At 47.7% G+C, this 26483-nt stretch overlaps 7 protein-coding genes and 1 non-coding gene across 8 annotated transcripts; 4 read left to right on the top strand and 4 right to left on the bottom strand.

The window, feature by feature from the left end:
• Nucleotides 1–919: 919 nt before the first annotated feature.
• Nucleotides 920–2176, bottom strand: F4807DRAFT_461901 (phosphoglycerate mutase-like protein; the record flags this gene model as incomplete). The annotated part of the gene is made up of 3 exons (XM_048001744.1): nt 920–1648; nt 1707–1925; nt 1982–2176. 3 exons carry the CDS (start codon nt 2174–2176, stop codon nt 920–922), a joined length of 1143 nt encoding a protein of 380 aa, XP_047852693.1.
• A 59-nt stretch (nt 2177–2235) lies between these two features.
• On the bottom strand, nt 2236–6651 carry F4807DRAFT_155242 (uncharacterized protein). Its single transcript, XM_047993260.1, has 8 exons — nt 5468–6651; nt 4273–5414; nt 4043–4214; nt 3760–3988; nt 3587–3708; nt 3275–3532; nt 2979–3202; nt 2236–2925 (listed from the first exon to the last, which is right to left on the bottom strand). The coding sequence occupies exons 1-8, from the start codon at nt 6464–6466 to the stop codon at nt 2883–2885; spliced, it is 3189 nt and encodes a 1062-aa protein (XP_047852692.1). The 5' UTR covers nt 6467–6651; the 3' UTR covers nt 2236–2882.
• A 248-nt stretch (nt 6652–6899) lies between these two features.
• On the top strand, nt 6900–8491 carry F4807DRAFT_431842 (nuclear transport factor 2). Its single transcript, XM_047998557.1, has 6 exons — nt 6900–7195; nt 7300–7317; nt 7407–7471; nt 7530–7601; nt 7655–7756; nt 7822–8491. The coding sequence occupies exons 1-6, from the start codon at nt 7186–7188 to the stop codon at nt 7939–7941; spliced, it is 387 nt and encodes a 128-aa protein (XP_047852691.1). The 5' UTR covers nt 6900–7185; the 3' UTR covers nt 7942–8491.
• Nucleotides 8492–8835: 344 nt separating this feature from the next.
• Nucleotides 8836–10774, top strand: F4807DRAFT_431839 (MFS general substrate transporter). The gene is made up of 2 exons (XM_047998556.1): nt 8836–10475; nt 10530–10774. The coding sequence occupies exons 1-2, from the start codon at nt 9183–9185 to the stop codon at nt 10692–10694; spliced, it is 1458 nt and encodes a 485-aa protein (XP_047852690.1). The 5' UTR covers nt 8836–9182; the 3' UTR covers nt 10695–10774.
• A 317-nt stretch (nt 10775–11091) lies between these two features.
• F4807DRAFT_t96 lies at nt 11092–11163 on the bottom strand. The gene has a single exon. It is a non-coding gene; the product is annotated as a tRNA-Gln (tRNA).
• Nucleotides 11164–11325: 162 nt separating this feature from the next.
• F4807DRAFT_431838 (uncharacterized protein) lies at nt 11326–15902 on the bottom strand. The gene is made up of 6 exons (XM_047998555.1): nt 15880–15902; nt 15780–15828; nt 14795–15669; nt 14526–14734; nt 13947–14421; nt 11326–13894 (listed from the first exon to the last, which is right to left on the bottom strand). Exons 3-6 carry the CDS (start codon nt 15283–15285, stop codon nt 11563–11565), a joined length of 3507 nt encoding a protein of 1168 aa, XP_047852689.1. The 5' UTR covers nt 15286–15669; nt 15780–15828; nt 15880–15902; the 3' UTR covers nt 11326–11562.
• Nucleotides 15903–17848: 1946 nt separating this feature from the next.
• F4807DRAFT_461896 (polyadenylate binding protein) lies at nt 17849–20224 on the top strand (the record flags this gene model as incomplete). The annotated part of the gene is made up of 2 exons (XM_048001743.1): nt 17849–20037; nt 20092–20224. 2 exons carry the CDS (start codon nt 17849–17851, stop codon nt 20222–20224), a joined length of 2322 nt encoding a protein of 773 aa, XP_047852688.1.
• A 3248-nt stretch (nt 20225–23472) lies between these two features.
• On the top strand, nt 23473–25705 carry F4807DRAFT_461895 (uncharacterized protein; the record flags this gene model as incomplete). The annotated part of the gene is made up of 3 exons (XM_048001742.1): nt 23473–24523; nt 24585–25473; nt 25534–25705. The coding sequence occupies 3 exons, from the start codon at nt 23473–23475 to the stop codon at nt 25703–25705; spliced, it is 2112 nt and encodes a 703-aa protein (XP_047852687.1).
• Nucleotides 25706–26483: the final 778 nt, after the last annotated feature.

Below are 26483 nucleotides of genomic sequence, written 5' to 3'. Positions count from 1 at the left end.
TGTGCATGGAGGCCTTATTCATGAGCGGAAACAAAACGAAAGGCCCAATAAATTTTCGGAACGGCCTGGTGAGAAGGGAAGCATTCCTATAATCCTACGATGAATTTTGGCATATAGATTCCGTGGAACCCGAAGAAGGCGTTATGGATGACATGGATTGCACACCTAGAATACAAGATGTTCGTATGAAAAGAAGAACAACTCTGTTCTTCACACTCTATACTACATATGCCGACGGCTAGGAGAAAAGTTCCTATGCTCATTAAGGCGAAGCCCAAGATCTCGTGTATCCAGTTCCCGTTGCGTAATTCTGGATGGCTCGGATGAGGATCCTATTGGGGTTGATCTTGATAACAGCTGCTGGGCTGGTATGCATGTAATCACTTTGTAATAACGTTAGTATGAATATTCAAGATGGCTACTGGGAGGAGACGGCAAATCGCGAGACAATATAGTTCCAGGTTGACTAACACGGTTATATTGGCCTTGCGATTTTTTTCATTGCATCATATTGACTAATCGCAAAGTCATCTCTCGAGTAAACTATTGATGCGGCGATAAAGTTCCAAGAAGGAAGGTGGAAGCTGAGAATTGGAGTCGTGAGCACGCGCCATCGTATCACGGTACCATTCGCAGAAAATCGGCTTGGCTAACTACCACCTGTGAGCCTCTTCCCAGGAATTTTCGTAGGCGAAGCCAGTTTGGAGACCTCATGGGGCTTGAGGGCTGGACTATGGGGTTTCCGTGCGTCCGAAGGTTGCACTCGGATGTAATTGTTACTCTAGTACTATAGGTAGGGCTTGAGCTTAGGTATAGAGCGCATGTTGCGTCAAAACAGGAACGAAGTGTAAGCAGTTGTTTTATTACCATTAGAAAACTTATCCTGCTATAACCTTTTGGTTCGTGTAAATTGCTTACTCTATGCTGTGGTCATCGTAGCTGTAGCCGCGACTAATGAGGACGTAGCACTTGAGCAGACGCAACCTTGACCAGATATACTTGTAACCGGAGGCGCATTACACGTGGCCTCGGCTGTCCACGATTGAACAGTGGTTGTAGCTGACTCGACTTTACGGAGGTTCTGCGCCTTGATAAGAGCTGGGATTGCCTGGCCTGTCGACAAGCTGAACGCAATGTGGTTCAACACCTTTAGGTTAGTGCTGATTTGGCCAGAGTGGCTGGTGATACTGATCCACGTATTGTCATCGTTGCTGAAGATATCATCCAAAACAGCCCTAGTCCTCTTGAGTTGAGCATCAGAGGTTTCCCCTTCGTAACCCTTCCACAACTCGTCATCTTCGGTGAACCCTTCCTCGAACTTGAATCCTGGAAGCAAGGAATGGATGTACGTCTTGTTCGACCGTTCGTCACAAGTACGCATAGATATGCCTTCGCGAAGATATTCCTTGATCGTTGGCACGAAGGGTCTTCCGGCCGGGAGGTCAAGGCCATTGAAGGTCAAGTTCGCCGTGGTCATAGAACGGACTAGGGGGCTGCTGTAGTAGGACGCCGGGGCCGGAATCTTTTCAACAGCTAAGGCATTTTTCCAGAAGGCGTTTGCCTTGGTGCATTGAGCTATACCAGCATCGGTCAGCCGAGCATCTCTCCAGGTTGTCGTGCCGTTCCCTTCAAGTGGTCCCCAGTAGCACTATGTACTATTATTAGACTAAATCACGTAGAGATACGGCGATTTATAGGGAACCTACATTCCAAGCAGGGGTACCGTAATAAGATTCTGCCGCGTTATGATAACCCTCGCCGTGACGAGCCATGAATAAGACCTTGTATTGGGTGTTCTTGTCGCAATCTCGGTTGAGAGTGTTCACATAATACATAAAACGTTCCCATTGCGTTTTCTCATTCGCTGAATCTAACTCATCATCGGTAGGATACGTCCGGTTAATAAGCCCGTAATTACTTGTAGTCTATTTCTTGTTAGTAATAGTTATCAATTGTGATAACTATAGCGGTTGGGCCGTACGTAGTCAAAGGTTTTTGCAACAGTGGAGGAGTCATCCTGCTGAAAGAAGCCAGCAATTGACGTGTAATTGATGGTCGACTCTCCACCGTGGCAAGTAGTCCTCTGCTTACTAGACCATTTTCCACTCTTTCCCCATTCCCAACCGAGACCAGTTGAACCTAGGGAAAGGAAAACGAAGATAGAAGTAACCAACATTGTGAGAAATATATGATACTAAACGAGCGACTTCACAAAGACAAGATGTCGACCAGATAATAGCGACCTAAGGAATAAAAACTTTTGGACGCTGGCGATCAGATGCCATCTCACTAGGGGCAGTACGCAGTCTTCATATAAAGCGTCTAGGCGCCAAGTGTTGATGAGCCCAGCAGGTTGGGTCACGCTATTCGATCTAAAATCCACGTGGAATCGAGCACTGCCCTAAATTCCATCTTCAAAAGATTTCTGAATGGAGAAGAACGGCGACGCTACACGTGCCTGAATGCCAAGTTTGATATAAAATAAAAGTCCTCTTTAATCCCCGAGGGCGTAATTTCTTATGTGGGGAGATTTGAATCGGGATAGAAGACTCACTGAGGCTACCGCGCAGCCGAAGTGGAGAAGATCTCGGAGAGGGAATTGACCAATCGTTCCGCAACGTGGACAGCACATATTATGCGTGAGCTGACTTTTTGCATTATTCGTCCGTATCAATTCACTTCATCATGATTGGCTAGATCGTATCTCATAAAAATATAATAGACAAGTCATCTATAGGTATTTTATCAGCCATTAATGTTGAGTCTTCGGCTTCAAATGGTCAGACTGCTTTGAAGGGCTTCGAAGGCCATAAATCGCCGTGGATGGTGTCGGTAGGAAGCATTACCTAAACACGCCACTTCTGCTTCGTATAGGAGATATTTCAACTCATCGACCAGTTTTGGTCTGTGTAGGGGCCGTCGAACCTATACCAATTTATTAGACTTATCCCACAACCGCGTCAAAAGAGGTATCTTACCCTTGTTCGCCGACGATGGCCTTGGTATATTTCTCCAGCTCTTCCAACTGCTCAACGCAGCCCGTCAGGCTCTCATTATACGAATAGCTGTATATCTGGGCCCACTTTCTCCCTTCGGACTTTTCATCAGCACTTAATTTTCCACTTGCCGCGAGTTCAGCCTCCAGTGCTCCCATCATGTCTAATAGTTGCTTCCTTGATGCCGCTGCGCTTGGGAGATATTTCTGTCAAGTTCGCATATTAGCATGTTTTCTCTCTTCGTCACACTATATATAAAGATTTCTTAGCAGACTTACGGGCACTTTTCTGTCGGCGCGCAGCGCCCCAGAAAGGACGTAAAGATTGGTCAAGATGGTTGCAATCGCATCTCTTCTATGACCCAGCAAAGCTGCGGCAAAGTCGGTATTGTCTCTAATAAAATGGGGATGATAAAATAAAGACGCTTGTCGAGCAGTGACGATATATTCGAAGAATCTTTCGCAAGCATCAATAAGCGCCGAATACGGTAAAGGGTCGAAAGGGGCTCGGAGTCGTATCTCGTGGCGTGTGAGACCCTAATTATCATCAATATATCGGCTTCACAAAGCTAGGGATATTTACGATCTCACCAACAGCTGTCTCAATCTCACAAATCCTTCTCGCAATCGCCCCTCGAGTACCTCGGATGAACGTATATCTTCTTTAGTAGGTTCGTCCCCTTCTTCGTAGTAAACATATCTTGACACGATACCTAAAGTCGAGTCAATTAATAGAAAGGAATAGTAATCCCTGCTCAACTTACTTCTGTAGACGATACTACAATAGAACATCATGGAAGCTACAGCTTTTCGAAGGTCATGGCGAGCAACAAATGGCCAGAGCACCCAGTTCACAATGACGGATGCGACCACTCCAACGACCATGGCAACACCATGTGTCGCGGCGATTGTAGCTGGCGAGGGTTTGCCTTGTGCAGCGACTTCTGATAGCGATACAACCGTAAATGAGACACAACCTACGAGCCCAGACCTCTATGTTCATGTCAGAATGTTTTCCAATTCCGTTAGCCTTCGGGAGTGACTTACCGGATGTGTGCTCTGCGTATACCTATAAATCATAGGGAGCATGAAGATAACGGCAAAGACTGCGATAACGTAAGGGTTACCATTCCCCGCGGCGTATGATAGACCGGCCCAAAGCGAGCCAAGAACAGCACAAAGCGCACGTGTGAAAAGATCTTGGATGTTTCCGCCAGTTCTATGCATGTTAGACAACACACAAGGCTCGAGTCATTTAAAGGAGCATAATAACTTACCGAGGGCCCATCATAAGCCATGCCATTACGACAGCCCACCATACTTCATAGCCATCCCACCACTCATGGGCCTCAGGGAGCCAAGCGGGTATAGATAGTAGAGAAGTAATCGCAGCTGTTTTAAGCCCAAATCGTGTCTCAAAGCCTTGTAGTCGATGAAGAAAGCCCCATATCTTGTGCCGTACATGATTCGTATTTGTACCCAATTCATCCTCGAGTTCATCCGCTGTCATTGATGCATATGAAGTATCATGGCCTTTATCAGCACCCTCATTTTCCTTCCTTGGCAAGGGTTGAAAATCCCTAGACTTGATTTTCTGGATGATTACAGCTATATCGTTGAAGCTTTTGAAGTAGGAACCTGCTGTTACACCGCCTCGATCATGTCGAACCTGTGCATTCGTACGGTGCAACGCCTTCCAAAATGGATAGGACGGCAAATAAAACATCGAGTGTTTCGGCCGTGTCTGTTGCATCTGATTAACTTTTACCAGTAATGCCTCAATCGCCGTTGCGGCTTGGTGGACGGGTCGGCAGTAAGTGAAAAGCTTAACAACATCGGGGGAGTCAGCGTATGTTGAGGGCAATTTCCCGCTCGCTAACACGTTATCTTGACACTCGCTGAATGCTATGATACGTCTGCGCAGCTTTACAAGCGACCCTGGGATATCGCTTGACACGTCCTTTGGGGGGCCCAGATATTGGCGATGGCCACACATATCCATTAGGACAGCATCGCAAGTCTTCAAGGCGGATTCCATAGACAGAAGAATTTTATCTGTAGGCTCGGCCAAGCTGCTGGCAACGAACTTCGCTAACTTCTTTTCTTCCTCGCTACCTGATACACGAGTTTTTTGGTCCATGCTAACGACAAACTCGTCGAGTATAGGGCGGTCTCGGCTTAGTCTATTACATGGAGCGTCCTCTGGTCCATCAAGGACTCTAGTTTCGCTATTCAAGCTGAGAAGTGCGCGGATGACCCCTTGAATGAGATTTCGAAGCTCTAGAACGTCTTTCGGGTCAAAAAGTGTCATAGAAAAATCGATCACTAGATCTCTGTAAGCCTGCGACATGCTGACAAAAGTCTGCGTTAATCTCCGGCGTGTTCTTATGCTTTCTAGCCTTGTCAATCCGAGACCATCCTTTAAGAAAATTAGTTATTAGAATTGAGGTACCTAGCGGGAGGTGGAATTACCAGCATGACAGAGAATGCCTGATGTAGAGCGACGGCTAATGGGCGCGCGCCTGCATCAGGGACAACCGTAAAACATACGAGAAGAGAAATGGCTTGTCCTAGAACCCAAGGAATTCCGTAGTCGAGGAGTTTAGACCATGAAACTTCAGTTCCTGATACTTCGGCTAGGCAGGTATATGCGATCGCGATTCCAGCGCTGATGACGGCCTGATAGGTACGGATATAATACGAACGAAGACAAGCGATTGAAAATACGTATAAGAAGAGGAAGACAGCAAGGACTCCGCCATAACCTATGCGTGCTGGCGCCGATGCGGTAGATACCCACAGCCCAAAAGCACCCCATCCTAACCCAGTCGCTGTGCCAACTATTGTTAGAATCGTTCCGTCGACCTGGGCCCCCAATGTTCTACCCGAGTGATTAAGGATAGCTGATATTACCATAATGTAACTATAACGGCCAAGTCTATCCTGAACTGGCGGGATAAGGCAAAGGATATATGCTATAAAGAAAGCAAGAAAAGATTTAAGAAGTCGAATGCCAGATCTTGTAGTAGTAACACGGCGAATGACCCCTTTCACTTCATGCCACTGCTTAGGGAAGAAATTCCGTATAGAAAGGGGATCCTTCTTTCTAAAGGCGTATGGAAGAGTCAGCTGGGCTTGTCTCATGAGTTCCTGGAAATCCACTTCCTCTGGGGGGAGAAAAACGGCATCGAAGAAACCATCCCTCAGCTCGGCGATCCCATAAGAATTGTTTGCATAGTGTTTATCCTCCGAGGTCATGGATCTTTGGGCAGCTGGAAGGCGGCGGGCTTCTGATTCGGTACGAGTATCAAAGATCCTATCTAAAGAATCCATTGAATCTCGAGCATGTTGTCTTGAGCCGGGACTATGCCGGCGAAGAAGACGAGAGAACCCAGTTGCTGCAGGTGTGCCATTTTGCGTGCTCTCCTCAGAAGCGACGGTGTTATTGGCTTCCACTTTACCAGACGCCATGCCTGAGTTTATATCAATGGGGTGAACCAGATGCGGTTGTGTTGGGCCGGATTATAGGACTCTACATCCACGTAATTGTAAAGAGGTAATATCGTAGAAGTACGAATTCATATTTAAGCTTCAGAGGACCTCGGATAGTGTCAAGTGGTAAATAGATGTATTAAATTGTTACAATCCACTTATTACTCCAAGTTAGAATGAGCAACTCCCAACTTTGGGTGAATCCGATCTGTCGCTTCCCAGCTGAAGAGCTTGTACGTCACAGTGCAAGTAGACCCACACACATTGCATTAGGCATGTACATATGCATGTACAGGACTGCATAAATAATGGAAAGAACCTCGGAAGTTGAGTGACTCATTACATAATCGACTGATAACGATAAACGGTAATTGCCTGACGACGTTGGACGATCCGAAACTAAAAAATTAAAATTAAAGATTACCCCGCCAGAGCAGGCGACCAAAAACAGATTTAGCACACATAAATCACATAAATAAGTGGATCCTCCGCTAAGATTGCCCCTCCAAAAGTCCAACCTGAATGGCCTCACTTCTTCTTCCCATCTTTTATCAACTATCATAACAAAAACAAAGCGCCTTTTTCTCGTCTTCAGACTCGCGTGACAACTCAAGCACGCTTGTTCATCTTCATAAAAGCAACCATCGATCAAATACACGCCTTCCACAACTGTCTCACGGACGATAACTCCCACCAAGATGGCTGCGAGTATGTCATCCCCCTCCCCCATCCTGTAACGCGTCGCAGCCTAAAAAGTCGAGGGCTGTTGATTACTTACAAAGTGTCAAGCTATATACTAACCGAACGAATAGATCTGGAAGAGGTTGCGAGTATGTACCTCCTCTTTTAAGTTACTTTTTCATGCCGTCGACTCGGTAGCGATCTCGCGGCCCAAGCTAACATGCGCCTCCCTATGTAGCTTTATTCGTCCAATACTACTACAACCAGTTCGACCAGGACCGATCGGGCCTTGCAACCCTCTATGTATGGTCCCTTTCGAGTCTGTTTCCTGATGGAACGCGTTTGACTGACGACTTTGCAGCGTGATGGATCTATGTTGACTTTCGAGTCCAGCTCGTTCAAGGGCACCCCCTCTATCATCGAGAAGCTTCAGGTAAGGCACCAATCACAAGCTCAAAGGAAGATATGACTTACACAAACTCCTAGGCCTTGCCTTTCCAGCAGATTAAGCACCAGGTGGCTACTATGGATCCCCAGCCTGGTGTCTCTCCGGACCACATTATGGTGCTCGTCACCGGTCAGCTCTTGGTTCGTTTATTGACCTTTCCTTTCCCTTCATAATAAACAACACGATATCTAACTTAGATAACTAGGTGGATGAGGAGCAGCGACCGATGAGCTACACTCAGTCATTCTACCTGGTTCCCGAGCACATCAATGGACAAGCCCAGTACTACGTCCACAACGACATCTTCAAGCTTGTCTACGGTTAAACACGAAAATTTGGCTAGTCGTTGCTGGTGGATGATGGGTGATGGGACTCGGAGTACCACTGGGTTGGTGCAGGTGCCCGTGAAGGATGTTCTCTTGCTATAGACGGGTTGACTGCGGAGCTGGTCTGGAGGGTTCATTACGTGCTAAGTGTGAATCATCTCTCAGATAGGTTTCGCTGAAATTAAACTTTTTCGACAACAAGTCCATATATATGTCAATCTTAGTGATAACGTTCACTAGTCATTGCCTCATGCATCTCGTATGATGCCGTTCCTGCTACTTGCATTCCCTCGCCCCTTTTCGAGACAACCACCCTACGTAGGTAAATATCTGGGGAAATATTAATATATTTTAATGGGCATATATTTCTAATGTTGTTTAAATCGAACTAAACGTATTGCCAACACTCCAGCCAGTTAAAAAGGGTGGTGTATACATGGATACCTAGGTAGGTAAGTAGGCGGGTTGTTGCAAGGTCTTCTAACCATGCAAGTATCAGACCCTCCTTAGTAAAGAGCACGGAGTTAGCTGTTCATGTTCAGACTAGCCACCTATCTACCTACCTAGGCACGATATACAATGTATTCGTAGGGTTGTCAATAGGGTCTGTCAGCAAAACAACTCCGTAGATTAGACCCGAGTTGATCGGGCTTTGGGAACTGAGTTGGCTTTAATAATTCATGTCAGTTTATATGAATATATAATAGACGGTGTTTTCATTTTTACCCAAGCACCCGCCTTGTAGGTAGGTATCAAAACGTGATGTACAATACATCTAGGGCATACCTCTCTAAACACTACCTACCTACGCCCAGCCATAGAAATCGAAAGGATCTATATTAGCAAGTATTATCAATTGGAGAAGAATCGAAGTAAACAGGGCCAATATCATTGTCGGACCATATACCTTACTCATCCTCTCTAGCTGCGGAGTTGGCACCTTTCTTCGGAAACGTCGAATAATCAGGCCTACATGCGGAATACCCAGAAGAGGCACTCGCCGGGGAGATCATGACCAACAACCGATCGACATAGGTATAGTCCTCGACTTACCCCAGCTTTTTACCCCACAAACTTTTCCTCCACATTCCTTTCGGGGCCCCGACCTAGGCTGCGAGGGGCCGAAAAACGGCAATAAGAACGCAGCTACAGAACCGAAATTTCATTTCCTGCTGCTATTTATCTACCTAGTAGGATCATGAATTGATTCCTTAAGTTTGCTTGAGCTCCCCTTTTCACCATGGCGGAGAAGGAAGCGTCGGTCTCGCTCCACGAGAACGAGAAGCTCGACAACGACACGCCGTCCGCTTCGGAAGAGGGCGGCGGCGGCGGCACCGCCCACGACTCGAAGCTCGAGAGGCGAGTCCTCCGCAAGGTCGACATCCGGCTCCTCCCCATCCTCGGCGCGCTGTACACCATCGCCATGATAGACCGGAGCAACATATCCGTCGCGCGCATCTCGGGGCTCGACGAGGACGTCGGGCTCGCCGTGGGCAACCGCGCCTCCGTCGCCCTGCTCGTCTTCTTCATCGGGTACATGCTCTTCGAGCTGCCGAGCAACATGATCATCCACCGCGTCGGCGCCGCCAACTGGATCTCGCTCATCGTCTTCGCCTGGGGCCTCGTCTCCATGGGCATCGGCTTCCTGGACAACTGGGTCGCCCTCGCCGTCCTGCGCTCCTTCCTCGGCGTCTTCGAGGCCGGGTTTTACCCCGGCTGCGTCTACCTGATCTCGTCTTGGTACAAGAGGTACGAGGTCCAGAAGAGGCTGGCGACCTTCTTCATGACGGGATCCGCGCTCTCGGCCTTCGCCAATATCCTGGCTCTCGGCCTGATACAGATCTCCAAGGTGCACCCGAGCTACAAGGGCTGGCGGTGGATTTACATCATCGAAGGCGTCATGACCTGTGTCGCCGCCATAATTGCCTGGTTCGTCATCGTCGACTTCCCCGACTCGGACCGCAACACCTTTCTCTCTGATGAAGAAAGTGCCTTTGTGAAGGCGCGCCTTGCGGAGGACCGCGGGTCAGAGGAGCGCGAGAAGGTCACTTGGGCCGTCTTCGTCGAGACGGCTACGGATTGGAAGGTCTGGTCCTTCGCGCTTATGTACTCAGCCGGCGCCGTAGGCGTTTACGCCTTTCTCTTCTTCCTGCCCATCATCCTACGCAACGGAATGGGATACTCGCAAGATCTTGCGTTCGTGCTGTCGGCGCCACCGGCTCTATTCTCAGTCGTGGAGGGTATGTTTGTCTCGTGGCTAGCTGATAAGATGCGCCTGCGAGGGCCGTTTGTCATCGTCCAGGGCTTAGTCGCTATTGTTGGTTTATGCATGACGGGATTCGTCAATAATCCTGTGGCAAGATATGTTGGTACCTTCTTAGGGGAAGCCGGCGTCAATGGGCTTGTGGTCACCACTCTAGCGTGGCAAGCTAACAATCTCCGCGGCGATGCTAAGCGTGCCTGTGCCACTGCTTTTATGATCGCGGTCAGTGGTATCGGTGGCATTTACTCATCTTTAGTCTTCCGCCAACAGGTTAGTACAAAGCTCGTTGACGATATCGTAATATTCCATGCTGACGAGAAACAGGATGCGCCTGATTATATCCCCGGGATAATAGCTGTGATGGCTATCTGTATAGCTGCTGTCGTTGCCGCCTGTTTCTCTATCGTGCTTCTAAAATGGGAAAATAAGCGCGCAGACAAAGGGAAAAAGATTATTGATGGACTTGCTGATTTCCGCTGGACTATATAGGAGGCATTACTTAGATTATGTCTTATGACCAATTATTAGCGTGATCATCAAGAGATATTCCAATACATAACGTACAAGAACGATATTACGTAGGGATAGGCTTAGCATTATATAAGCCTACTCCTATCTGTGTCAAGGCAATGAATGAAGTGACGCATATGCTAATTTCTTAACTCGGTTTGAAGCAAAATGTTGAAGCATAGATACAATTTCTAACTGATACTCACTCGTAAACAGTTATTAGACTACGTTCTGGTGGACCACCAGAGCCCACAACTCAAGGCTAGCTCGCTGCTCCACTTAGAGCACAATGTCCTTATTCAAGGGGGTGCAACCCGCACAGAAATGTTTTCACTTGAAGACTTAGGGAAAAAAAAAAAAATCACAGACAATTTGGAGCTCCTAACAGGAATCGAACCTATGTTTTCGGAATCAGAATCCGACGTCCTAACCGCTAGACTATAGGAGCTTGCTCGGCGTGAGAAACGACGGTTGGATATCTGCGTTGGCGACATATTATCTTATAAAGCATTTTTCTATCCCGAAACCTTAACAAATTATACACATCCATGATAGTCTGATTTACGAATAAAGAGATCATAGCATATTGAATCGGCGTTAACTTATTTGCCCTGGACTAAGGCCTTAGGTACCTACCTAGGACTACCAGTTGATAAATGTTCGATCACTAGGGAGACAAGTTCACTCATGATCGTCAATGTCAATGTCAATTCATTCTGCTTTTAGCTACTTGCACACATTCTAACCGACGTCTCCTTGCGCCGTGATTAAGCATGGCCAAAGGATTTTACCCACTAGAGCATCGTGATTTAGGTAGAGTTTGCGATACTAGCACCATTGTCTTCAATTAGCTCAGATCGAAGCCAGCTCCGGATTGGATGGCATAGAGGAGCTTGCTCTTCAGCGTTTCTTTCGAACTGTAGCGCGGAAGTTTCAGAAGATTGACACATGTGCTTGTACTGGGTAGTCTCTCCTCGTCGGTACCGCTATCTCTGATGCTGAAGTGGGGACTGAGTTGCGAGAAGCCTAGCAATGGTGCTCTCGGTGTTGATGTGACGTATTTTAGCACTTCTCGACGTTCCGAGTCTTTAAACTCTCGCATTACCTGCCAGAACATTTGTACCGTTGGATGTTCTATTCCATCATGGCCGATAGCGTACAGGCCTGAGTACTCGGTATTGCGTCGCAAGTCTTCAACGTCGATCTCTGAGCTGTCGCCACCTACGAGACGCTGAAGTTCGGACTGGTTAAACATGGATAGCCATGCGGGGTTGATAATAGATCCGAGGCCCTTAAGAAAGGCCTTTGTTTGTCGGTATGGTTGTGCTACGAGCCGATGGTTCACAACATACGAGATGTAGAGAGGACGATTGGTGTTTGTGACGGCCATATCCTCGCCATTTTTGCAGAGCGGACGGGTTATCGTGCGGACCCCTCCATCAGGCAAATGAATCTCATCAGTTATCGTAAAGTCTAGGGATAGATCTATTACTTTGCCGGGATAATTCTTGAGATTGATGAGCCCTTGGTATAGCTCTGGATCCAGGTCTCGTAGATCGTTCAAGTTTGCACGATAATCAGTCATTGAGCCTTGCCCTGATGCTGACCACTTGAGGAGAAAGAAGCCGGCAAAAGCCTTGTCAATAAGGATGCCTTCGTACATGCATTTGCCCACCAGCCGACCAAGAAACTCATAACGCCTAGCAAGATCCGCGAAGCTATCCCTCCAAGTAGTACTATTCTCTGTGATGTTGCAATGACGAAGGAGCTCTGCGAAGTCGTCAATCGCCGTTGGATTTGGGTATAGCAGATTTTGGCTGTTGGTAGCAAAGAGGTTGTGGCCGCCTGGGCTGTTGTTGAAAGCTTCATCTATGACGCTAGTCAAGAACTCCTTCGTGACGCCCCCTCCATCAATACCAGCTTCAGGTTGGTCAAACTTGTCCACGAATGTTATCTGGATAGGCTCCTTTAGGCTCTCCCCAAGTGGGTAAAATTGGTCGAACGCGTCGGTAAATACATTCCCGCGCTTGACCCTAGCCGTGTGGCGGCCGATGGTGTCTCTTCCTCTAGAATTGACCGCATCTCCGGACATTACTGATATCCGCCACCGGTCAGGGTCAACATGGCCTCCACGGCGCTTGAATTTGTCAAGATAAACAAACTGGCGGAATATCTGAACTCGAACTTCAAAAGGAATGGCGAACGGCATGTTGCGAAGTATTTCGAGTTTGGGTCCAACTTGGGCTAGTATTTGTTCCCGCTGGACTCTTCGTAAACGTCGGTGTCTTTCAATCTGTGCTGCACGTGAGAGACGTTGACCGGTAGACGTATGGAAAGTATCAAGTGTATCTTCATCAGAATCACCGGAATCGTCTCCATCTTCTTCCATTTGATCTTTTTGTTGCTCCTCTAAGACGACAGCCGAAATGAAACCGTCCATATCAAACTTCGAAGTCATGAGCCAGAAGTCCGCTGGTAAAAAGCGTCGTCGAGAGTCTCTCTCATACAGCGAGCGCATTGTAGCTGTTGACGCACTCCTTAAGCCTAATACGTCCATGCCGATGATTCCAGCGAACGATGGTTGGGCAGCTTTGGGCTCCTCTTCTCGCACCGCCTGGTTTCCAGAAACGACGCCCATGAAGGCATTTAGCCGGGTCGATCTCGAAGCCGATGGCATGATGTCTGATAAGTTGTAGTACAATGGGAATGAAAGGCTCTTGAGGAAGTTGATAAGCCGCTTCAATTCGTCTAGGTTGAGGCCACTAGAACGTATTCGGACTGTCGCAAGACTTTGTTGTGAGATAATCTGACTGTCCGCAGGTAGGAAATCTTCATCGTCAGTGAGTCTTAGAAGGAAGTTGTATAGTTCCAGGAATAGTAATATGGTCCGCCATTCTCGATCACGCACGGGATCTGGTTGTAGAAGTGAGATGACAGACGTAGGCTGGGCTCTGGTTTGCGTGAGATTCTTGAATATGCTGGTATTGGAGGCAGCCTTCCAGAAATACTTGACAGAGGGCATGGACTTGGAGCTAGCCGAATCAATCGTAGAGATGTCACCCTGGAAAAGGCGCATCTTGATGTCGTCACTGTGGCTCGGGAAACACCTCAATAGTACCAGCGTGTAACCAGCAAGAAGACTAGCATCTTCGGATAAGCGATCTAAAGACAGTGCAGTCCTAAATGATGTTAGTACATGATCACGATTTATTCTAAGTCGTGTATACTGACGAAGTTAATCTACTCAGGAGCTCTGAAATACCATCCTCATCTACAAGGAAGTCCAGTTGGTCCGTCACCCATGCAGATAAGGGAGTAGTGGCTTCGACATCGCTGTCATTCTCATCGGATGCGTTATCATCGTTATTGTTTGTCCCAAGGAGGTTGCTATTTCGGTCATAGCGGACTCGGATATCATCGACGAGGATGGATAGCTGGAGGTAAAGAGCCCTCAGATATTTCGTGCCCTGAGAAGTGGGGGCTATTCTATTTAAGGCGATAAAGTGTACCAAGAGCCACAGTGAAGCACTCTTCGATAGTCTGCTAGCATTTTCTTGTTTGGAGTAGATGTCGATCACGCTTTGTGATAGGATATGGAGGTTTACGGAGCTAGCAATTCGAGCGGGATCTTTTTGTAATAACGATAGATTTGGGGACGTGAGGAATGAGGATGTAAACGCCTTGTACGCTTGCAGAGTATGTATTTCTTAGGGCTGTTAGTTATATGTAAAGTATAACGAGACGGTTATTGGTTTATAATCTCATTAATCTTGACAAACGATTCAGGCGTGAGTAGATTTGTTCACGTACCTTGCTTTGAGGAAGATCCCAAGGGAGCCGTGGCGGCATCGGCGAGGATATCTCGTTCTTCTACTGAGATACCCTTGCAACTGTTCTGCTCGAAATACTTTGATAGAAGTTTGTAATACTTGACTAATATGTGAGTAATGGCTACTTGTCGTCTTTTGACGATGTCAACTAAGATGCTAAGATGGGCTTGCGACGAGCCAGCCTGACGCCTATTGAATGACTATGTCAGTAGGTTATACAGATGATCGTGATATAAGAGATATACATACTTCTCAAGAGACTTCACGATGAGCTCTGCTAGTCGGTCCCAGGAACGTGGACTGAAAAGATCAAAATTTGAAGGAGCTGGCCCCAGACTGACTAAATCATGGATAAATAGATCTAATCGTCGTTGATCATCTACCTGAGCCGGGTCGAAGAGCACTAGCAAAAGAGGCAGAGCAGCAACCACACGACCTGAAAGATCGTGTTCTACCGGCTGCTTATAAAGAGCATCGTATTTTTCTCGGCATGTTTGTTTGAAGCCCCATCTGTCCTTATGTCCTCTCCAAACTCGTTGAATTCTCTTGGCGGCATTCAACTCGTCACGTTCTTTTTGCCTCTTTTCACGTTCAGCTTGTGCCTGTGCTACTGTTTTGGAGGCACCTGAGGTGGGCTGGGGCCAACTCGAGGTAGCAGTAGCCCAAGGGTTTGTATTCCGCTGGCCGCTCATATTGACATTTCGAGGTCGCCTCGAATTGCCGGTGAAGGTTGGAAACATCCTGAATATGTGGCCGCCGTTTCCGGCGTGCAAGTCAAACTCGGGTCGCGCTTAGTTGGTCATCAAACAGGCCGGCTATACCGTAGGGAAGCACGATATATCATGTTCGTCCTATGATGTGGCGCGAATCGGCATGATGTGGTCGCTGCGAAGTATTGCAACGGCTTGTCGTATTTGACGTAGTGATGTTACGAGGCTTTCAATATGACTGTGGAAGGGCTATTAATCGTGTCGGGAGGATATCGATCGTGCGAGAAAGGGTGAATGGCGATAATGCAATCAAAACAGCCCGCATAGGTTGATCCGGTGTCCGAGTTTGCGCAAAATGTATATGCGCATTTGCGTCGATCGTTGTGATAGTTGTGTGGAAGACTTGCAGAATATCTGACGTTAAGGTACCACAGGTAAGCTACGTACATATCCTTGTTACCTACCCCTACTGCCTGGCACTCGACGTAGGGTTACATAAGGTTCCACGGAGTGCCCTGACTTACCTGTGATAGGTGAATTTATACTGTACTACTAGGTATGCACTAAAGGTATCTAGGTAGATAGATCAGTAAGCCATTTTGCCATGTGTGAAGGTTCTGTTACCTTCTACGGCGCGAAGTTCTAAGTTTGTAAGGTTAAGGGCGATGAGCTTAAGCGCTACTAAACGCGGAAAGCGCACGTCACAGGTCTATGCCAATAGGTACCTAGGTATCGTCTAGCACGTCTTTCAGCACCCTACGCCGATCTATGGAGTTAACTTTTAGGTAAGGTGGGCAAGGCGGGGTGCCCCTCACCTAGCAGAGGTACATACATGTACGCAGTAAGCTGATTTCTTCGTATCTACATGGTTACATATAGATAAGATAAGCCTCGTTACATAAGCAATCAACAGCACCTGGATATTTGTCTGTTACTTTGTAATTTAAGCTACCTAGTCGAACCTGACACATTGGGAGACTAGGTATTTTGGACGATATATGGTTAATAAAATACCTACTCATAATACCCTTGTGCTTGTTAATGAATGGGTTTTCACATTGCCGGTGTGCTAAGAAAACGAGAATCCTTACATACCTGAGTACGCATTAAATGAACAAAGGAGAACCTGGTGACTAATCTTACTCAATACCTATGTATACAATGACATGTGCAAATAGAATTTTGAATAACGATCCATTTGCTAAGTCTAGGAAATTAGGTAGGTAAGTAGGTAAGTGTTGCCAAGATATCGAGGCTCTACAAATATTTGGCATTTCATTCATAAATCATAACGGAGCTTGAAAGCATTTGCGGTGAACTAGTCGCCAAACTATCCAACTAACTTCTGTGATTCTCCAACTATCACTAAGGTTAAAGCTTATATGCAGCCTCAATTGACGCAAAATTCAATCCAAGTACAGATATTGAAGTTTGCTACCACCACACAACGTATGTAACTTAAAATTACTAGCTACTTATGAATACGCATTTGGCATACCTACCTGATAGTCACGCACCTGCCTTGCCCACCTGGTGCTCTTCAAATGTATTCAAGGTGTCCCAGTCGTACGCCGTAGTTCCACTGCATCGATTCTCCTTTCCGAGCCTCTGCGATAGGTACTGATCAGTACGTATCTCGTCTAAATTTGATTGGCCTCTACATACTACCCAAGGTATTTTGTCTGTACTCAGATATCTAAGCTACGTCGCCTCAGGAATAAAATTGGCCGAGGGGTAAAGTAGTCATACCTGGGCAGGTACGAGGCACGAGGTACCGACAGTAGCTAGGTGACGATCCACTTTTTATGGTTGAAATTTTTTGTGTGGTTCATCGCAACCAAGAACCAAAAGGCAGGCACAAAAAATCTTCAAGATCTGTCAAAAGAGGACCTGGACCCTCTCTTCTTCCTTCTTCTTTTTCTTCTTCCCAACGACTTGACAACTTTATCCGCCAGCTCGTCACCCAAAATTTTCACAGAAAAAACAAAAAAGAGACTCAGTTATTTAGTACGATCTTCATAGTTCGTACTTCATCTCTGTTCTCGCCAAATTCATTCAGATCCCAAAACACCAAAAAAATTCGGAAAACTATAAAAAATTCGCCTCCTACTAACGAACTTCATCCTCACTTCATCTATTCCCTCTACGCGCCTCTTCCCTTCTTACTTTTCCTCCTTGAGTAGGCACCGTCGTAAATCCCACACGCCCTATTCATTCCTTCCATCGTCTAGTGTCAACTTGAGGCTCGAGTACTCTTAGGCGTCTAGACCATCCTCACCAACCTTCTTTGAAGTCTTGACGACTATCTTTGTCCGACAGGTTTCATTCTCTCGAGATCATTTACCCTTGATCACGAGAACATAATACCTTTGCGACTTATCTTAATTGCTTGGTGCGCATTTCTAGTTTCCCCCCTCCTTTCTCCCCGCGAATTGATTGTTGAGCGCAATCTTGGTAACTGGTATCTTCGCACTTCGCATGCAACAAAGATAACCAACCAACCAACCATTCTTTTTACCACTTCCCGACCTTTTCATCATTTTGATCATACTAACATCCACCCTGCGAAATCCAGTTGATTACCCTCGTCGCAATGTCTGCCGCTGCTGCACCCGGCGCTGTTGACCAGCTTGCCGCCGACCTCGGCAACACCTCTCTTAACGGTGGTGATGCTAAACCTACTGCCATCAATACCAATGTCGCCCCTGACGCCCAGGGCGATGAGGGTGATGCCGCTGGTGCCACGCCCAGCTCTGCTCAGACCCCTCATCCTGCCGCTTCCGCCTCTCTCTACGTTGGCGAACTTGACCCCTCTGTCACTGAGGCTATGCTTTTCGAGTTGTTCTCTCAGATAGGTTCTGTTGCCTCGATTCGTGTTTGCCGCGATGCAGTTACTCGCCGCTCCCTCGGCTATGCCTACGTCAATTACAACACAACCGCGGATGGCGAACGCGCCCTCGAGGAGTTGAACTACACCCAGATCAAGGGTCGCCCTTGCCGCATTATGTGGTCTCAACGTGACCCTAACCTGCGCAAGAGCGGACAGGGTAACATCTTCATCAAGAACCTCGATGCCGCCATCGACAACAAGGCTCTCCACGACACCTTTGCTGCTTTCGGCAACATCCTCAGTTGCAAAGTCGCTCAGGATGAGCAGGGCAACTCTAAGGGATACGGTTTCGTGCATTACGAGACTGACGAAGCCGCTGCCCAGGCTATCAAGCACGTTAACGGAATGTTGCTCAACGAGAAGAAGGTCTACGTTGGCCACCACATTCCCAAGAAGGACCGCCAGAGCAAGTTCGAAGAGATGAAGGCTAACTTCACCAATGTCTACGTCAAGAACATTCATCCTGACGTTACCGATGATGAATTCCGAGAGCTGTTCGAGAAGTACGGCGATGTAACCTCGTCCTCCTTGGCCCGCGACCAAGAGGGCAAGTCCCGTGGTTTCGGCTTTGTGAACTTTACCACCCATGAAAGCGCTGCTAAGGCGGTCGAGGAGTTGAACAACAATGATTTCCATGGACAGGATCTTTACGTCGGTCGCGCCCAGAAGAAACACGAACGTGAGGAGGAGCTGCGCAAATCCTACGAAGCCGCCCGCCAGGAGAAGGCCAACAAGTATCAAGGTGTCAACCTTTATATTAAGAACCTAGATGACGAAGTCGATGACGACAAGTTGCGCCAGATGTTTTCAGAATTCGGCCCCATTACCTCGGCGAAGGTGATGCGCGACAGTATTAGTGAGTCTGACGATGACAACAAGGAAGGAAAGGACAAGGAGAACCAGAAGGATTCTGGAGACGAGGAGAAGGACGAGGGCGAGAAGAAGGACAAGAAGTCCGACAAGAAACTTGGGAAGAGCAAGGGCTTCGGTTTTGTGTGCTTCGCCAACCCCGACGATGCAACAAAAGCCGTGGGTGACATGAACCAACGCATGATCAACAACAAGCCGCTGTACGTCGCGCTCGCCCAGCGAAAGGATGTTCGTAAGAGCCAGCTTGAGGCTAGTATCCAAGCTCGCAACCAACTCCGAATGCAGCAAGCTGCGGCGGCGGCGGGTATGCCTCAGCAGTTCATACAACCTCCTGTCTTTTATCCTCCTGGCCAGCAACCAGGCTTCCCTCCTCAGGGTGGCCGAGGTATGCCCTTCCCTGGAATGGGTATGCCGGGTGCTCAGGGTGGTCGTCCTGGCCAGTTTAACCCCAACGCCTACCCAGGTCCTCAAAGTGGCCGGGGCGGTCCTATGCCACAACTTCCTCCTAGCATGTATTTGCCTGGACAGTTCCCTGGTGGTGCTCCGTACGGCTCGCCTGGCAACCCGCAGTTTATGGCTGCGATGGCTCAGGTACAGCAGGCTACTCTCGGAGGTGGTCGAGGTGTTCCGGGTGGCCGCGGACCTATCCAAGGAATGCCCGCCAACTTGGGCATGCCGGGCGGCCCGGGTGGAATTCCCGGTTACCCCCCCAACTCGCGCCAGGGCGGCCCTGCAGGCCGCGGTGGAGTGAACCAGCGAAATGGCCAGGGAGGACAATTCCCTCCCCAGGGCGGACGAGGCGCTCCTAACCAGCAGGTCGGCAACACCCCCAACTTACAGCAGGATCTGACTCCTACCTCGCTTCTGCACTCACAGCTGCAGTCTCACTCTAGCAACCCCCAGCAGCAAAAGCAGATGCTTGGTGAACTCATCTTCCCTAAGATTTCGGCTATCCAGCCCGAGCTCGCGGGCAAAATCACGGGTATGCTTTTGGAAATGGACAACTCTGAGCTTGTCAACCTGTAAGTTGAATGTAAAGATTCCTTTTTATTTGTGATATTGCTAACATTCTACAGTATTGAGGATGACAGCGCACTGAGGGCCAAGGTTGAAGAGGCCATGGCCGTCTACGATGAGTACGTGAAGGCTCAAGTTGGTTCTGATTCCGATGCTGGGAAGAAAGATGACAAGGTCGAGGAGAAGGCATAAGCGATGATACATGTACCATACTCTTCGCGACTTCTTCGACGGATCTTTAGTCCTCCCCGAATCCTCCTGACACTCTGACGACTCGAGGTTTCAATTTTTCTTTTTAACGACGGGTCTCGGAAAAGTTATGACGTTGGTGGTTATGCGTCCAGGTACGGACGATTCGGTATTGATTTCTGCATTCTTTCCCGCATCTCACCCTTTACGCCTTCTACGACCCTCATGTCCTTTACGTCGGAATGGATCTCCTCACTGTCTAGGTGCTATTGCAACTAGTATCCGACTCGAGGGACTCTCTTCCCATACTATTTGCATGTATTGATAGACTATTTGCTCCTCACTCAGAGCACTCACTGGCCGGATGCCAAGGTTTCGGTCATCAGGCGTTCGTGGTCACAAGTCGGTCAGCCTCGTGGTAAAGTAACCTGGCACCGAACGGAAATCTGGCGGCACCAATGATTCTGACACAATACCCCCTTCAGGTTGCCGAATAGGTCATCTCAGAATGAAGCAGAGGTTACTCTAAATAGGAACTTCTGATAATGAACAAATTGCTTTTGCACAATCTTCCCAAACGTATCCCGTCGTTCCTAATTATATGAGATGTCTTGTACCGTAGTGAAGTTGCGATGGCCTTTTAAGTCGTCGAAGCCGGGGTGTAAGAGGTATGTAGGAGTGAGTGTACGTGTGAATGTACCTACCCACATGCAGTCGCTGCCGTTCCTTCGCTAATCCAGGTATTTATCACACCACACCTGCAGGCTGAGCCAGCTGTTTTACGGAAGCGAGTTGGAAACAGCCGCCGCTACGCTACACGGAATATCGATGCCGGTATCCGCGCCGCGCTACAAGCGGTTGCGGAGGCTGAAAGTATGGATTATCTAGGTATGCGATGACTAGATATCTACTTATTTAACAAGTATGATATGATCGTAATGTCTCACGGCATAGCTACGGTGATGGTCTGTGGCAGTCAAGGACGACGACCACGTGGCATTGTAGGGACGTAGGTAAGCAACCATGCAATCATGCCAGCTACATAGGGTAGGTATTTTGTCGAATTACTAGTCATAGATGATACTACCATTCCTGCGCTTTTGTGACCACCATACTGGTGGTTTACAGCCGTCTAATGCTTGTTCGACGCGGACACGTCTGGGGGAGGGGATGGCAAAGGGGACAGGAAAGGTGGGAGACAAGGTAAGTGGAAAATGAATAGGGGTGCTGACGCCTTAGGAGTTGTCAGAATTTGTTAGGATGAGACAGTCATTATATATGCCAAGACGATTATCTTCAGCCAAAGAAGCAATCTAACCAACCACCATATTTTCCATTACATCAAGAAATGAGATGCCTTTTCTCTATCTTCTCCGGACCTTCCCTTGCCCGCAGATAGGACTACAGATAGATAGATATCTACATGTTATGTATTTACTCCTCTATGCCGTGTAATGTATACGAAGCACATTGTTTGCGTCTGAGTAATGTGACTTATTTTCGTCTAAGTTGCATGCTTCTTTGGTTTGTTGGAAACTCCTTCTGTTTTGATTCTTGGACTACCTTTTGGAGTTGAGGTCGGTTAAACAGCCAACAAACAATCTGCACTAGATATGCAATTAGGAATTACGAAGCACTTACCAACCGAATCCCCTTGAGACCAACTACCTAGCATTCCCTACGATGGTATGGACTGAAGCGATCAACCGGAAATGCCCGAAGTGAGACGGGAGTCGAGTTTGTTCGAGTGAGGTTCTAAGGTTGAAGATAAAGAGGAGGGACTTCAATATTAATTCCACCTATGAAGCACCTGCCACATCCAGGGTTGCCAATGCGCAGAAAAAAACGTCAGTGCTTCGAGGACAAGCCCCTTCTGCCTCTGTCGCTTAGAGAATTGTGTGGCTGGCAAAGTCCCTGATATTTTCTTGTAGGTACATATTAGAATCGTCTGATAGGTGATCTTGTACTGAGATCGGATGTCACATGGGTTTTAATGTATCCAATACTTCACATTGGGCATGAATTGTAATAGATTGGTCACGTAGAAGGAGGTATCGGGGTACTTCAAATCATACCATCGTGAATTCCCTAAACCACCCGAATTATACTTTGGCTACGTATGTGCATTGAATTGACCTGTGCTTTTAGTATGGTAGGTCCTACGCACATGTATATGTACTATGTAGGTAATCATTCTATGGCCTCTAAATTTTTTCCTACTATTTAGAACGAACAACTCCCAACGTCGCATTCGAAAACAATAAAGGATATAAGAGTAAAAACAGGTCTAATTCTTATTACTATTAAGAAACGACCTAAAACACCGAACCAACCAAAGAAAAAAAACTACCTAGTCTCGGGTTCCACCTTTGCGACCTGCGACCGGCGACTAATTCTGCCAGTTCCCCCATCTCTTAACATCCAATTCCTTCTGGACTTGACCCCCTCCCTTTTTTAAACCATCGCGGCCATCAAGTCAGGTTCATACCTTTGACCTCTCTTTTACTTGCACCTAACGGTCTTGGCGAACAAGGCAGATGAGGCCTCCCCGTTCCGAGTTCCGTTTTTACGTAGCACTTGTTACTCAGACTCAATACTAGCTCGAACTTTGTAGCATAGCGCCGAGCACTGTGTTCGTTTCCCACCTGGCGCCTGGGCAGAACGTCCCCAGAATATTAAATTCTCTTCGAAGTTCTTTCCCTAGGATATTGAAGATCCTACGCTAAGACCCACATCTTCTTTCAAATACGACGACTCTTTCGCTTCTATCATCCATTTCCTATACTCCCAACCAGTCATAAGTTGGTCCTGCTCCCCGGTTCCAACGCCTGCCTGAACTTAAAGTACCCTAATTCTTTGGCTGGTAGCCATGAGCTGAAGGGTCTAGGTCCAGGTTGAGATAAGAAAGCAGAAACGAGAAGGGAACTTTTTAAAACACGATGATCATATGCCGTCTATATCGAAGACGCCCGACTATTATTCCACGATAGCACCGACCCGGCGTTTCTCGATTAACCGTGCCTCTCAACTATTTTTATAGCCCTAAAAACTCATCAAATATCCAACTGCGTTTCCCGCCGAGGCCCAAAGTTTGCTCCCAGAGCAAACTAGCTACGAACCAACTCCCAAGTAGTTGCCACTCGACGTAGTTTCTTCGATCTCGATTTACGAACCGTCGTTCTCATATTCCAACCGAATCCGTACCCCCCAATACCTGTTAGCACAGAAAGTTCCACGGCAAAACCTTCATTATGTCTGGCAGGAAGCTTATGTCGCTTGAGGCGGCGCTCGAGGAGGAGCGAAAGGAGGTCGAGAACCTCATCGCGATGCAGCCAAGGAGACCTGCGTCGGTCGACCATAGGTCTCCTTCTCCCTTTACGACTCCTCGATCACCTATGCGAAGCATGCTGGACATTGGCGATAGGTCTACAAATACGCCTCGGAGTCCTCCGCCCCAAGCTCCAGTCCGTAGTATGCTAGACATCGATACTCGTCCTCTCCCGCAACCCCGAAGCATGTTAGACATAAGTAGCCCCTCTACAAACACACCAACGAGTACGCACACATCCCCGACGCTATCTTATAAGTCCCCGGCTTCAGATAATACAAACCGCAATAGAAGCATGTCGGATGCTGCCTCAAATCCAGTCATAGATTTGGGCCCTAGGTCGCCACCTCCCATGAGCCTGTCAAGCTCGAGGAACAATGACCCGACGTCTGCCTACAAGTTTCACGATATCCTGCCTACCAATGTCGGACAAGCTATGCCAGCGAGGCGTGGTCCAGGCAGTTCCATACGATCGAGTTCCATAGGCGAAGCACTTCGTGGACCTGACTTGTCCAACTTGGTACTCCCTGGCGAACACAGCCGCTTTTCTAGGAAGAATAATAAGTCTAAATCGCCAAACAATCGTTTCAATCTACGGTCCAATTCGCCATTTGGAAATCCCTCGGGGCGCAACCAACAGCAGGACGTCATCACGCTAAATGGACAGGTGATGGATATGAACAATGCTTACAGGAAACTCTCTGACGCCAATTTGCTCTACGGCGGTTCGAGCTTAGCTTCATTGGCCCGTAAGAAGCAAGAGGGCGAGGGACATGGTAGAATAGAGAAAGATAACCTAAGCCCATACGGGGAACTTTTACCGGACGAGAGCGACGACGAGTTCGCGAACTCTTCTGATGAGGAATTACATAGGGGAAGAAAACTCACCACACGAGCCGAGTCACGAGATCAAGAGTCTCCCGACGAGGGAACTGCGACAGCCAAAAGTCTACTAGCTGCGATTGAAGATGAACGTGAGTTTATTGCTTTTCGCAAAATACACTCCTGATAATCAACATCTAACGATATGTCTAGGAAAACAAGTTAATGCCACTCAACCCCAGTATAGGTCACTTTTCGACGAACCAGAAATTACAGTTACGGGTCCTACTGGAGAGAATAGAAGGCAAGGCAAGGGTGTGGTTCAGCCGTCAACGAGTTTTGACCAGGATCCTATGTCTGGGACGCAGACTCCTCTTGATCCGGATTTGGATGCCGATGTCGATGCCATTAGAGCTGCGCAAAGGCTACAATTATCATCAACGCCGATTATTTCCACGCCCGAAGTCCACCGCACTCTGCGTATTCTCTACCGTGGTGAATTTAACAAAATACAGCGAGATGCAGAGGAAGAACACCGTCGTCTTCGTAAATATCTAGTAGCAACGGACTTGAGTGACGAATCAACACACGCGTTAGAATGGGCTGTTGGAACCGTGCTTCGCGACGGCGATACGCTGATAGCGATGTACTGCATGGACGAAGAAGCCAGCGGATCAGTTGACGCAGGTAATATGGTACCTGACGAACCTAAGGCGATGAAGGAACAGGCGATGGCTATTAGTGCTCTCTCTAAGGGGATATCAGCCAAGCCACAGAATCGTACCGCTAGCCCCGGCCCGTTCAAGATGCAAGGGTCCTCGATGTCACCACATATCCGAGCTATCGACGTTAGTAGTAGTAACAATCCATCTCCGGCGCCCAGTGTTCGCGGAAGGACCAGGTTACAGGAAGAGAGAGACCGGGCCGTGCTGGAAATCGCCGAACGAGTATCGAAACTTCTCCGAAAAACGCAATTACAAGTGCGAGTAATCGTGGAAGTGATACATTGCAAGAATCCCAAGCACCTGATAACAGAGGTGATCGATATCTTGAATCCGACGTTGGTTATTTTGGGCAGCCGCGGCAGAAGCGCGTTAAAGGGGTAAGTTAAATCTTGACCTATCCAATAGGAGGTGAATGCGGTACTAATGTGACATTATAGCACGCTTTTAGGGTCCTTCTCGAACTATCTAGTGACCAAGAGCTCCGTCCCAGTCATGGTTGCGCGTAAAAGGTTACGAAAGAAGAGCAAGTATCAACCGCCGCCGATGAAGCAAGTCAATAACCTTGCGAATCCGTCGGCGCGAAGTCTTGAAACCGCAAGGGTCGACTAGTGAGGAACCCTTCAGCAGCGGTGATCTTGCAGACGCGGATCTTGTAGGCGATGGGGATCATGCCCGTCATCCCAAAAGCGGAGCAACAACAATACTAGACGCGTTCATGAGGTCGCATTGACTATGCAGAACCAAATGCTCAGTACGTAGAGATAGGAGATTCGAACACGTGCTATTCCATGTATGTACGCAATACGCAGATAATGCTAGTTGATGGTGTGTGAATTCACACCTAGGCGTATGTACCTCCTAAGTAGGGTATCCATTCATCAGGGGAAGGCGGGTGTTCTTTATGAGGTCATGAAATCATCTATACTTCTCTACGGAGCGGGTTCATTGGTTTTAAGTAGCGATAATAGCGATAGGAACAAGTCAATTCCTTTTTTTGCTCTCGAGGAATCATAATGTGTTTTTACAACAGACGGTATTGTACATCATGAAGTGAACTCTTCAGCTTATATTTAAGTGGACACCCTGGGTATATCCGTCGGTAGTAGAAAGTGGCCAGGGGCTGGCCATCTGCGGGGTGATAAGCTAAATGTTGTGATTTGAGAATACGATAAGATTTGATGCTGCGACATGCGACATGCGACAATGTGCGGGGTATCTTCACAGCTCTGATATACGCAACAGTACCTAGGTAGTATCATTATACATGGATCTATGTGTAAATCTCTATAAATACCGAAAAGGTCAGCCGATCCTTCAGTTTGCCCTTTTTACCAATAATAAGAACGCGCGAACCGATTGTTTATTGATGACATCGTGTCTGGCTCTG

The sequence above is a fragment of the Annulohypoxylon truncatum genome (genome assembly GCF_022578515.1).
Source record: "Annulohypoxylon truncatum strain CBS 140777 unplaced genomic scaffold F4807scaffold_23, whole genome shotgun sequence".
Taxonomy (NCBI): domain Eukaryota; kingdom Fungi; phylum Ascomycota; class Sordariomycetes; order Xylariales; family Hypoxylaceae; genus Annulohypoxylon; species Annulohypoxylon truncatum.
Note: the sequence above shows the minus strand (reverse complement) of the source record. Positions and strands in the feature narration are given on the sequence as shown.

Bases quoted from the DNA above. Each gene is read 5' to 3' on its own strand.
- F4807DRAFT_155242 (XM_047993260.1), bottom strand. From the start codon at position 6,466: ATGGCGTCTGGTAAAGTGGAAGCCAATAACACCGTCGCTTCTGAGGAG. The intron at 4,215-4,272 runs GTAAGTTATTAT...TAACATGCATAG, and splicing joins TGGCTTATGATGGGCCCTCG to AACTGGCGGAAACATCCAAG. The intron at 3,203-3,274 runs GTAAGTCTGCTA...CGAACTTGACAG, and splicing joins GCGCCGACAGAAAAGTGCCC to AAATATCTCCCAAGCGCAGC.
- F4807DRAFT_431842 (XM_047998557.1), top strand. The intron at 7,602-7,654 runs GTAAGGCACCAA...ACAAACTCCTAG, and splicing joins CTATCATCGAGAAGCTTCAG to GCCTTGCCTTTCCAGCAGAT. The intron at 7,757-7,821 runs GTTCGTTTATTG...TTAGATAACTAG, and splicing joins TCGTCACCGGTCAGCTCTTG to GTGGATGAGGAGCAGCGACC.
- F4807DRAFT_431839 (XM_047998556.1), top strand. From the start codon at position 9,183: ATGGCGGAGAAGGAAGCGTCGGTCTCGCTCCACGAGAACGAGAAGCTC. The intron at 10,476-10,529 runs GTTAGTACAAAG...GACGAGAAACAG, and splicing joins CTTTAGTCTTCCGCCAACAG to GATGCGCCTGATTATATCCC.
- F4807DRAFT_431838 (XM_047998555.1), bottom strand. From the start codon at position 15,285: ATGTTTCCAACCTTCACCGGCAATTCGAGGCGACCTCGAAATGTCAAT. The intron at 14,735-14,794 runs GTATGTATATCT...GTCATTCAATAG, and splicing joins ATCGTGAAGTCTCTTGAGAA to GCGTCAGGCTGGCTCGTCGC. The intron at 14,422-14,525 runs GTACGTGAACAA...AACAGCCCTAAG, and splicing joins GGGATCTTCCTCAAAGCAAG to AAATACATACTCTGCAAGCG.